Source organism: Ciconia boyciana, chromosome 9 (genome assembly GCF_034638445.1).
Source record: "Ciconia boyciana chromosome 9, ASM3463844v1, whole genome shotgun sequence".
In the NCBI taxonomy this organism is placed as follows: Eukaryota; Metazoa; Chordata; class Aves; order Ciconiiformes; family Ciconiidae; genus Ciconia; species Ciconia boyciana.
Window position 1 is genome coordinate 44,229,178 of NC_132942.1, and position 12,922 is coordinate 44,242,099.

Genomic DNA, 12,922 nt, shown 5'->3' on the forward strand with positions numbered 1-12,922 from the left:
AAAAGAATAGTAATTCTTCAGTTCTTATTGCTAAATGGTGGCTGTTGAGTCTTTGCTGTGTCTAGTTACCTCTTTCCCACATTTGCTGCAGTTGATACTATAACTCATTAGGTGATGTAAACCACTATCCAAGTTTAATTTATGGCTGTTCTTTATTTTCTTTTTTTTTTTTAATTCAGTGATAAATAAATTAAAATTGTAAACCTTCGGGATTGTTACTGTCTTTAACTGAAGTTAAGAGCTAACTGTCCCTTCCTGGAGACAGTTGGCTCTTCAGACCTCTTCCCTTCAGACCTCTTCAGGTCTGAAGACCCTCAATTTGCAGGAAGACTTTTTTTTAAGTAGCCAGTTTGAAACAAAGCATGTATTAAGGAATATAGTATCCTGAAAGATGTATGGTACATGGTTTATTTTCAAGTTGCGGGTACATTATTCTGCCTGCTGTGAGCCTGATCTCATGCACTGAACTCTAGGCCTGAAAAAATATTTCCCTGGAAGCAGATTCAGTCCTCAAGACAACTCAGCAGGCAGCTCAGCGAAAGACGTAAAATTAAGCCATGTTTTGGGGGGTGAGAGGGAGTGGAGTGTTACAGATAATGTCTTGAAAATACAGTCAGCGATTTGGAGTGTTAGTCAGAATGTTTTATAAAGGTTTTGTTTGGAGAAGCTTTGGAGTTCATCAGGTTTTCAGAAATCCTTGTCCCTTTCTATAAGCAAGCCAGGTTTATTTATCCTTCAGCTTATCTTATGTTAGAGCCTCTTTCTGGGGCCTCGTCCAGCAGTGTCTTTAGTGCAAACCTGCAAGTCTGGGAGTGGCTGACAAAAATGCAGATGAACTTCTGTCATTGTTTTGGACCGGACCCTGTGGTATCAATAAATTAACAACCTTTGCTTTCTGTCACCAGTCAAAGGTACTGTGTGCAAACATTTGTTTTAAATTACCAGTTCAAGTGTCATGTCTGTAGCTTCAGCCAGTAAGAGTTCTGTTTAAAATTAATGGGTTTGTTTCATGAAGAATTGGAGACGATTGTGCTGCCCTTGTGTGAATAGCTCTCACATGCAAGTCCAGTCTGTTTATGTCTGGGCATGGAGGGGGTTGAAGGAAAATGGCACAATAGTCTGTGATCTATTTTCATCATGTTCACTTCAGGTACACTCGCAATTAGGGAACAAAGTAAATGTTAACAAAATGTAAAGATCATCATGAAAACCTCATGACTTCAGAGGATTTTACTCCTTTTTTATGAATTTAAAAATATTGTTTAGAATCTCAAGTTTTTTAAAGAGCACACAAATATAAGCAAAATGCTGATATTTTGATCAAAAACTTCTGGTAAAGTGGAAGTGTGACTTAAGGGAGTCAGAATTTGAACTGCCATTCATGCCTTTTGGGGCCTCTGTTTTCAGTTCTGCTCTCTCCCATGTTTGTTTTTTTTTTTTTAAATCCTTACTGCAAAGCAGGTGATCAAGGGGTTTTACACACGCATTAATGTATAAACACACACACGAGCACACATGCTCGCTCACTCTTGTTTTCAAGTTGAATGTGTGAAGTATGTTTTGTATGGTTTTCTTAAATGAAGGAAGTTAGCTCCTGTCACCTTATAATGCCAGCAAGTGATGAGCAGTATTTTAGTCTGGAAGAATTGTTGTGGCTGGAAATATATAAGTGGATAGATGAAAAACCCAGATACGTTCTTGAGGTGTAGTAGACGTGTTTACCTGAAAATTATGGTTCTGTCTTGCATTCAAAAATTCAGTTTATGAAACTGAACTAATCAAATAAAGGAATACTTTGATTAGATGTCAGCCCCTCTTTCTTTATCCAGGGCTGCATAGTGTTAGTTTCTTTGGCTGCGGTATGAAAATAAAAAACCTCGACATCTTTGATTCCCTGAAAAATGTGACAATACTTTCCAAAGTCTAATTTGTCGCAAGAACTTGCCAGCCTCAACATCTTGAGATTGATCAGGTCCTGCATAGCAGTAAGAATACCGATTTACGTCTTTTTATTTTACCTGCATTGAAACATGCATTTCATGTAGAAATTTGTACCTGCTATGAATTAAGTGGACTTCTGCGATTCATTATACTTAGGATTAATACAACTTTATATTGAAAATAGTTTAAAAACTCTCATGACTGTGACTTTTATTGTTATTTGCTGTATCCTGTAAGATCTACAGCAGCAGTGCTGCAAACAGTGGTAAATCTTGCTTTGGACATTTATGCTGGGGACTTAGATATTTTGAAATTAAGCTTGCCTTGTTGGTTGTCTGCCTGGAGTTTTGTTAAAAACCACCAGCAAGTGAAGATTTTTTTTTTGTTACAAACCATCAGTTTGTGAAGATTTTACATTTACTCCCTTCACTATTGGGAGTTAAAATTCACACAGGTCTAAGGAGAAATGGCATCTTGGATTTAAGAAGCTTGTACAGCAGTGTTCTCATTGGAATTTTGCATTCCATTATTGTTGCACTAAGATATTGAGGAGCCAAGTGTTTGGTAATTTGTTGTTGGGATTTGATAAATTCAGAAACAATGTATAACTTCCAGATAGCATTTAGGTTGAGAGTGCAAGGTCAGTTATGGAATTAAAATAACAATTTAATACCAACATTTCATCTGTGTTTTGGAGAGTTCAATAATTCATGCATGTATGGGATGCATGAATAACTTAATCTATAAAACTTTTCAAACTGACCAGGATTTGAACTGTGTTGATTCATTCTCCCACGTCCAATTTTTCTTAAGTTAATGGTTTCTGATGAAATATCATTTATAATAGTCCAGTGATTCAAATGAGAGCCTAGCAAGTAGCAGCTGATAACTTATGTCTGAGAAATGGATGCAAAATGTGTGGCTTGGATCTTTTTAATTGTGGTGGTAGTGTTTAAAATATGCCTGTGAGGCTTAAAGCACTAGAAATAATCTTTTAGGAAGGTATATATTTTGAATTCTTAAATATAATGCTAGCTAAGATTTTCAGCAATGCACACTGAAAATAAAGTCTTAGGTAATAAGCTTCCTTCGAGTTTTAGACAAAGGTTTCAGTCTTGTAGATGTGTTACAAGGCTTAATATTTTACTATTTGCCAGGTAATCATACAGTAAGTTTTCCTGGTTGTTACTCTTTAGCCCATGACAAATGCAAAATCCTTTAAATTAGGAGGTTTAAAGCATTGGAAGTAATTTGTGCTTGCTCTGAACCACATGTGGGTAAACAGTTTATTTATTCCCACTTAGCTAATACACAGGAACTTTGTTCTGCATCAGAGACCTTAGTGAATACTTTTGTTTTCATTTTGTAAAGAAAAACCTTATGTGAAAGTTATGGCACCGAAACCAGAAATGCAGTTGTGTGAAGTCCCTTGTGGTGCAATATATTGCTATTCACAATAGTAAGCCAAGAAACGAGAGAACTGAATGAGCACAGAATTTGCCCCTTGTGCCAAGCCATTTCAGAAATCAACATCCTTTAATTGTAAGGGTATCTGAGAATGAGAGAGAGAGGCATACATGGGGATCAAAAAGGCTTTGAGTTTTATACGCAGATTAGGGGGACATTTACTAGTGTAATTAGTGTCTAAGAACATTTAAAACCAATTATAGTAGTATTAAAATGTGGGTTAACCTACGCCCTTGCTGAATCCCATAAGGTCACGTTAGGTGAGTTCTGGGGAAAGCAGAACATTTCCTTTAATTCTATGGTTCCATGAGCCTAGCCAGCTATTGCATTCAAGAAATAAATGTAAAGAGTGCATGACTTGATATTTGGTTCAGGACAAATGCCTTCATATGTCTCATGCTTTTCCTTTTGCCTAAATAAACAATTGAAAGGAATTGTTGTGTTTAATGAAAGTGGACAGTTTTTACCTCATGAATGTTGTAAATTGGATGAAAATGATTATTAGGATTACATTTTAGTGAAACTCTAAAAATCTTAATGTATTTGAAGCAGTGCACCAGATTGTGGAAGCATATGTTACATACTATATATTTTAAGAAGTAATTTATCAAGCATATAATAAACAGAAGGGGGCAGAAAAGCCCTATATATTCATTTGGATTCCAGTTTTGAGAATTTAAATATTTTTAATGTTACAGTCTCTGGAGATGCTTGGGAGTTTGAAAATCCAGCAGTGAGAGCACTCCCTGAAAATTTTTCCTGTAAGTTGGGGTATTTAATTCTGTGAGTACAACAAAACGAATGACTGAAGAGGAGAGCAGGTGATCAATTTGTGATGAAAGGGGGCAAGTTTTCATCTTCCTTTGGAAATGACAGAAGTTTAAGTTGTATTTCAAAATAATTTGCATACCAGTTTACACCAGATTAAAGTACCAGTAGTACTGTTGTTAAAAGTTGCAAAAACAATGGGTCTCGCTACTTATGGAAAATAACACACAGTAGTATCATTAAAAAAAAAAATCTACAGTGTTTTTGGAGAGTCCTCGTTTTACTTTAAGCAAGGTGGAAAAGAGCTATAGATGGATTCAGAGCTTCAAAAGGATGAAACAGCCTAACATCTAGTAAGGTCTCGGCAAGGTTGGTAAGATGGCAAAGAGCCAGTCTTCCATCTGCTTTATTTGGCAGCAGATGCTATTTAACTGATACATTTCCAAACGTAAAAAACACACTGTTTGGAATCTAAATGTCTTTCCAAACAGAATTTTTCCTTTTTGTGGAACTGTACATTTTTGCATATCTTTAGCTCAATCTCTGTTCCATACTGAAGGGTGGAGTATGAGACAGGAAATCTGCTCCTAATAACTTTAAAAATTGTATTCTTTGTAAAAAGTGGAGAGTGGTGTTTCTTTAACATCCCTTCAGGCTATATGGAAATTAAAGATTCAGTACGAGCTCTCAGACTAGCAGCATCCTTGGCCTTTCTATAAAAATGTGTGTGTGGTGGCGAGTGTACATAACTGTTTGGGTAATTATGAAAAGCAAGAAAAACAGAGATACATGATAGAAATTATTTACGAACCAGCTCTGTCAGAGCTGTGTGTTTGAGTTCTGTTTGCAGAAACCTAATGTTGTATTTATTTGCAGTTTGTTATCTGGTGACCATCAAGGCTTCAGTTACTGTAACTAGTGTCTTGAAAGCTAGTTTATAATGGTGCTTCCCTCACCCCCAAACTTCTACTGCCACGAGTCAGACTTATGCTGTTAGATATTAGAATTTGTAAGAAAATTTGGAAAATAAATCTAGAAGCAGCTAATTATATAATAAAGGATTCAAAGTCTTTACTTTTGTTTCATACGGTGTTTTCTAAACAGATAGCAATTGCTATTGTAGTACTAAGGCTGCAGTAGATCACTTCATTCATAGTAGCTGTGTTCAAGATCAGTCAAGCCTACATATTTTGTTATGGAAAATGACTGTCCTTCCCTTATAGATCAGCCTTTCTCATTTCATGCTTAATACAATCTCCAGTAGGCTGCAGTACTACTACTGAGCTGTTCAGGAAGTTAAGGCTCAAAGAAGGGTAACAACTGTAAATTTCTGTTATAGAATACTTAATAATAGAATCTGTAATAAAATACTTTGCTGTTGTATTTTTATGAGTACATTTATCTTTAAAGAGGCTTGTATTAACCTGTTAATTATAAGTTATGACCTGTCCTTTTCTTGTCTGTAATCAAAAGTAGAAGACTAATAATTAATGCCATTTCTGTTAGTGTTTTTCAATCCTAGTTGTGTCACCCATGGCCTGGATGTACTGGGTTTTGCTGCTTTTGTGTATCTGCTTAGGCCAAAAGGTTCTTTGGAGACTATGTTTCGCTGTGCATTTAACTTTTATGGAGTTTCAGTTGTGTTCTAAATAGGAGTTTTGTTTTGGTTTTTTTTTGATTTAAAGAAAAAAAAGACAACAGAGTATGAAGTTGCTTGTGTTACCCATACAGGTGTTGTGAAATCCCTGAAGTAACAAGCTTGACTTTTGAAGTGGTAGGTTCTTTGGGTTATTTGTAGTGTTATCTAGCTGTTGGTTAGTTGGTGAACTAGTTGGAAATGGATGTTGTCATTTATGAATGATTACACTTGATTGTACAGGTGTGTTTAGTTTTTCTCAGAGCAGAATAATCCACAACAGATTTTAGCAGCTTTTAAAATTGGTTGATAAAGTTGGTCTTAAAGCTAGTAATTCATGTGTTTCTGATTGTCAGCCAATTCAGAGGCGCTCTCTGTAGGTAAGGCCGAGTACAATAAACTCTATATAGATGTATTTTGTAACTTGGAAAATGTCTGGCTCTGACTTATTTGAGCTGAAAATGTGATGTTAATGTTCTTAAACTGTTAACGGTATGTTTTAATAAATGTTGCATTTGCTTTATCTTTATTATAAATTGATTACAGCTTTCTCAGTTTTCAGATCCATGAATCTCTCTCCAGTGATGGCTGGTGTACTTTGGCTTGTCTTTTTACAGGACATAATCATTAGTGCTGTCTTTATAATGTCTGCTCTTATGTGATGTTCCAAATGCAAAGAATCCAAAGATAATTTTTGATGACTGAACTCTTACTGAAAATGATGGATAACACAGCTGCTTTTCTGGCAATTGGCTGTGACTAGGCGAATTCACGGTTTAGGGACATGAAAACTTTAACTGTTCAAGTGCCCATGCAGCTCTCGACCCTATAGCAGGTGTCCCACTGGTCTTCATCTTGGTAAATGGTTTGATTGTTGGCAAGTTTGCTCTCTCCTGGGAGATGAGGAGCTGCATTCATCTTTTTGGCATAAATCCAATGTATTTTTGTGTATGCTTTGCCGGTTTGTGGTTTTGTTCATGTATACTATAGTGCAAATTCATAAGTCACTTTCCTTATTCCTATTTGAATAGGGAATCTTAACCGTGTGTGCAGAAGGCAAAGGAAGCAGGTGGTCATCAAAGGGAAGGAGCATTTTAATATTATCTTCCTGAATAGCCATGAAAAGATCCAGAGAGTGGCTGTTCTTACAGATGAACACAAATGTTAGTGAAAGATAAAGAAGAAAAAGAAGTAAGGAAAACATCACACTTCTGAAATGGTATTTTTCTGTATCATTTGAAAAACATTTAGATTTTCTTCATGGTAGGGCTAATTGTAATATTCCTCCAGAGCCCCCACACATGCATGAGCTATACATTTAAGTCTTCATGTTCATCCCCAGCAGTAAACTGGAAAATACTAGAGTTCAAGGTCTCTTTCCCAGACTTGCTTTCCTTAAGGCTGTGTTTGGCTGGAGACCTTTAGTACAAGCAGTCTGCCGGCGGTAACTCCAACTCCTGCCTTCCTGATCTCCTCTCTTTCTGCATCTCCTTCTAATATGTACAGTAGAGGAAGATGAGAATGATATCCTCAGGAGCCCTGCCTTCCAGATAAGCAGCACACACTCCATGGGTGTTGTAGTGACCGCAAAGTATTATATAGACAGGAAACAGCAGTTGATGTGGATGTGGCTAACTTAATGTCTCTAAGCTGAGCTCTGTCTCTGAGCTCTTATTTACCTATTTGCAGATGTTCGCATGTGCAAGGGAGGCTCAGAAATGGTCTAAACAGAGGACTCTCTTCTTTCTTTTCTTTAACTGGTTGAGCGCTGCTATAAATATTCCATTAACTGGTCTATATTAGTGTGTCTAGGAAAACAAGAAGAATAACTTCTTGTCTGAAAATTTCAGTCTGAGTTTTTCCACAAGTAATTTTTATCCATTTGGAGAAACGCTTTTGATCTTGTACCTTGTGGAGGATAGAAATGTCAGTTAGTTCCTTTTGCTTTATTTTTCTCTCTTTCTAAATGAAAACCTCATCTGGGAAGAGGAGGAGATGATGGTGTTGGTATTGCCAAAATGTTCTTTTATGTCATTGGCTGCATTCTGTGTGATTGATAGGTTATTGGCAATGAAAAACCAACAGTTAAGACTAATGGTCATATCTATGACTCACACGTTTTCTGTACTGAAAATTACCTTTGGCAGCAAATTTCTTATGCAAAATATAGAACCTCCTTTTTATATTTAAAAAAACCGGCAGAGACTAAGTATGCACGCTTGAAAATAATTATCTGGTATGTTTATTTTTTTAGAAATATTTTCACCTGTAATTTAACAGATTATTTGGTAAACTGCATTTAAAAAAATTTCCCAAAATATAATAATATCTGTAGGTTGCATGCTTTTTAAATTTTTTACTAAGTTGTGTCCAAGAATAGGCAAATTACAGAACCAGTCTCTCCAAGTTCTAATGCTTATGGGGAAAGGAATATGTGAACACAAGTGGAAAGTACTGAAGCCTATGCAACAATACTGGGATTCTGAAGCACTCCTCCTGACCCCTCTTAATATTTTCTTTCCATCTTCTTCATGAGTATAGTACTGGCAGCATTCATAGAAAGAATTGCTTCATTTGGGATCTGAGTGAATTTCAGAAGCTTTCCTCCTTCTTCTTTGTGGTTTTTTGTTTTCTGTATTTTAGTACGTAAGTAATGATTAAAGTTGTTTCATCTTCAGTATGAGATGGAAAAACGGAAAAAAGAAATTAGAATAATCCAGTATGAGGATGCACTAGGCTGTAATAAGTTTTAATGATTTCTGCTGATGGATTTTGTCCGGTTGGCCAACATTTTGACTTTACATAGAATTCCTTGTTTAATTTCATATATATTCAGCAGATTTCTTATTGTTGTCTCTTTAAAATAAATAAATCTGAAAACAGAGAATAGAACATCTCACAGGGAATTTAATGGGGAGCACGTTCCCATATCTGCAGGGAATCTTGTGGATATCCGTTTCTCCTGTGTACAAATTGGAGTCTAAGACAATCCTGTGAAACTCTTCTTTTTCAAGCATAACGGTGCCTTTTTGTATTGGTCCCAATTGTTGTTTTGCTTTTCTTCCAGATAAGTAATGGCTCAAGTTTCACAGCATCAGCTCTGAAAAATTTCTGCCTCATGATGCCTCATTGTCAGAATTTGTCATCAAATTCTGTAGCCATTCATGTTCCATGTTCCATGATTCTTGTTCCATGTAGAACATGGGCCAGAATTGTATTTTCTTGGTTAACATTTATGACGTTTTGAATGGAACGGTTACCTCACCCTCCTTGTGCAGACTGCTTTTGAAAGCATCATTCTTCAGGAGTTAAGCGTTGAACATAAGAAATTCCTTCTCCTTTAAGACTGAAAAAGAATTGAGTGAATTTTACTGGAGTCTTTGTGTTAGTAGATACAGAACACAGAAATAATCTTTTATCCAACACTAGTGATTCCTCGTAATAGAGAAGAAACTTCATTCAGTTATTTTCAAACTAGATGTAGAGTTCCTACTCGGGCAGGTTAATCACAGAGAAAGGTTCTTTGGTGGTTGTAGATTTGTTGTGCTGTGGTGAACACTTCCAAATGCTTATTTTAGCTGTTCTCTACCACTGTGCTTTCTGTGTGACTGTTTTCTCTCCAAAGTGCTTTATAGGTTCTTTGAGTCCTTACAACTTGATAACGGTTCATTTCCAAATGTAAAACAACTGATGGACAGTTTGGTGGTAGCTGTTGCTTGTTACAGAGGTTTTCCTTGTGTATGTGGTGTCTGTTTTTGCCTTTGTGCTGCATAGCCAGGAAAATACGTGTCAGTAAAATGGTATGTTTAGTTAGTGGCTCCTCCCAAAACAACTGGGAAGGTGGATTTTTCCTGTTGATAATCCACTCTACTAGCTGGGAAAAGTGAGTTCTTAGAGAGGAGCCAGTGTTCTCATGGGTGTGTGTTTAGAGTAAATTTGAAAAAAAATGTTTATGCATTGAAGTAAGCAAGCTTGAACATACATTCATGCATTGAAGAGGGAATAAATCTGTGCTGGTGGGTTATATAAAACTATTTCCTTATTCTAAATTTGCTTAAATTAGCTATATGCCATCCAGCTTGCTCTCTAGATTGTCTTCCTTAAAAATGAATATTCAAAAAAAGGCGGGGGGGGGGGGGGGGCAACCCCCAACCTCTTCCTTATTTTATGTCAAGTTTTAGTGCTAAGACTCTTTTTCAAATGCAAACTTAATAGGAGCAAAATCCTAAGGACTTTATAAATGTAATTTTATTGCATTTATCTCTACAGCTGAAATTAATTATTCAGAGCATTCATTAAAAATAAGCTTTGGTAAGTGACATTTTAAACAGGCGTTCAGAAGTGATTGCAAGAAAGATGGTGATAAAGAACAATGTCTAAAATGAAGTGTAAAATTCTTGAACATTTTAAACTGGCCTGTAAAAACTTCAAATGTAGCTATTTGGACAATTTGGGAAATGTAACGAGAACACATTGCTGCTGGACTGGCAGGCTGCCAACATTGCCACGGATCAGTATTTTATCAAGTATTTGGTGTGGTTTTTTTAAAACATGCAGTGCTGGCATTGAGAAAATAGCAGAAGTTGCCTTTTTTTTTTAATAAGAGATGTGTGGGTGTTTTTCCTCTTGATAATGGAGAAAATTTTGAAAAGGTGACTATGAAAGCATCATAAACATTTACACTCTAGATAGCGACTCAAAAAACCCAAGAGAAAACCCCCATTTATTGCTTAATACAATTCGAACTTCACGTACACATGAAAAGCTATAGTACAGTCTGTACTCGTCTATGATTAGACAAACATCTTCCAGAGCTTCTCAAGGTTTGCAATCCAACAGATCATTGGCAGTCCATGAGGAATCCCATTTGTTGCTAGCAACAGATGCAATTACTGTAAAAGGGAGGCAGGGCATTAGGCCCTGGGGCTTTTTGTATCCAAAAAACCTGTGGTCAACCATTTTAAAGTTGAGATCCATTTATTGTTAGCTCTTATGACAGTTTCTTATATTTTCTTTAGGTGTTAATGATGGATATTGTAGTGCTTAAGGTCTTATGTAGACGCATGAATATTCAAGAAAGCAGGCACTGTATTACAGCTGAAATAAACAGAGAGTTGCTGTCATCAGATTTGTTTAATTTGTGTTTCAACAATTAGCCAAGGAGTACAGTTAGGAAAAATAAATTACTATCAGTCATGTTTGAGATGTTGGACCAGTAAAAACAATAGTGGACTACTTACTGTGAGAAGCAAAGAGAAAGAAGAAAGCCTTCTCTGTCACTAAAATACAGATTTTCTTCTAAGTTCTCTCTTTCTGTTTACCATGAGCACAGTGGAAACAGTCTTAAATACCAAACCATGCCTTAGAAGATTGAATAATGGTGTGGGAATAACGGTAATAGTCTCTGAAAGCAAATTAAATGATAAGCTGCATGCTGGAGACAATTATTTACTTCATATTTACTTTTGTATTATAGTGTAGACTTGGTGCGTTTTTCTGCGCAACGCTTTTCTAGTTATTTCCTTCTGCATTGTCATCATAAGTGATAGGGAAGGCTTTCTGGTTTCTCACACACTAAATGCTTTTCTGGTGTTTGATTTGGATGTTTTTGTATGTGAAATGCACACAAGAAATAGTTTAGTCTTGTTATTATTTAAAGTTACACGCTGTCCCTATTCTGCTCTGATGCCCCTAGTACCACTCTAGTTGCCCTGCCCTCCAAAAGCCCCTGACCCTGGGAAACAATACATGCTTTTTAACTAAGCTCATGATCCAATTTTGCAATAAATACTTCTACATTTTTTTTTTTTTCCTAGGAATTATCCTACTAAAAATGATGCATTACCATGTAAGTTGGCCGTAGTATCTCTGAAAATGCTCACTCTCAGACTTCTCAAAACAAGAATTTGGTGTCTCTTTGGAGCTGTGATTTACAGACTTCCTCCTGTGTATCTTGAGTTGATGAATTCTTTATCGCTTTGCCAGGGGTCATAGACTTTTATATAATTCCATTGAAGCCATCCATCCTCTGAAAGAATTTTGAGTACTTGAAATGGTACAGATGTCAAATTAGATGGATTACTAGCTTTAGCATTTGATACATAACCGCGATGCTGGGAGAAGGAGCTAGGCTTAGAGGCAGTCTCTGGTTTTAAGTAGACTATTTAAACCATAAGACTGTGTTAATGTATTATTTATAAGGTTTCCTCCTTTACATTCCATTTTCCTCTCTGATTTTTGTCTTGCAGTGTTGTCCCTCAGACCACAGTAATACTGAACAACGACCGGCAGAATTCAATTGTAGCCAAGATGGTTGGGCAGGAAGAGCCATTGAGCAGAACAGCGGATTCTCTGGAAAATATCCTTAGCAAGTTAGTAGTAGTTACGGGAATCCTCCCCCTTCGTTCCCTTCTTTGACAGATCAGTATCAGTCGCTGCAGCAATTTGAAGTACAAAATGAAGAAAGTTCTAGGTAATAGTGGGGGGGAAAACATTGAACTGGTACTTGAATATTTTATCAGGCTAATAGTTCTGCCTAGGGAAACCTCGTATCAGCAGTAAAGGTACAGAGCAATGCTTTGCTCTTGATGGGGAGAGAATGTCTTGGAGGATCTGGGATTAGTTCAATGTTAGTTGACAGCTGACAGTTGAAAGAAAGAGTGCCCATAGCTACATATTTTTTACACGGATGCACGATCACTTGGGAACATGCCAAGATCCTGTATTTAACCAACTGAAGAAGGAATATGCAGCAGCCCAGGAAGGCTTGCTAGAATTTGTACTCTCTAAAGAAAATTTTAAATTAAGTGGACCTGGAGATTCTGGGTAGAAAATGTTCTTAAATCATATGTTTTTATAAATTATTTAAATGTTTTTTTGTTTTGCACACTGGGCCTAGACTTTTCCATTGATGCAAGTTTAGAAAGTATGCATCTAAAATTTTTTATTTCTTCTGCTGTTTTTCTTCCATTTTATTTTGCTGGATAGCTCTGAGTTGTAAACAGGAGTAGGCTTGTTTAAAGGAGTATGCTTTTATAATACATTTAATTTTGTCAAATAGTGTTTTTAATTCCCTTATTATGATGCTGTTTCTGATCAAGGATTGTGTTT

At 36.4% G+C, this 12,922-nt stretch overlaps 1 protein-coding gene across 4 annotated transcripts in view; it reads left to right on the plus strand.

Moving 5' to 3' along the window:
- The window catches only part of BANP (BTG3 associated nuclear protein), a 154,622-nt gene that overhangs the window by 24,396 nt on the left and 117,304 nt on the right, over nucleotides 1-12,922 (plus strand). For all 4 annotated transcript variants that reach the window (XM_072873314.1, XM_072873313.1, XM_072873315.1 and 1 more), the window contains one exon: nucleotides 12,061-12,183. In XM_072873314.1, coding sequence (XP_072729415.1) covers nucleotides 12,061-12,183 — 123 coding nt within the window. The remainder of the gene's footprint in view (nucleotides 1-12,060; nucleotides 12,184-12,922) is intronic.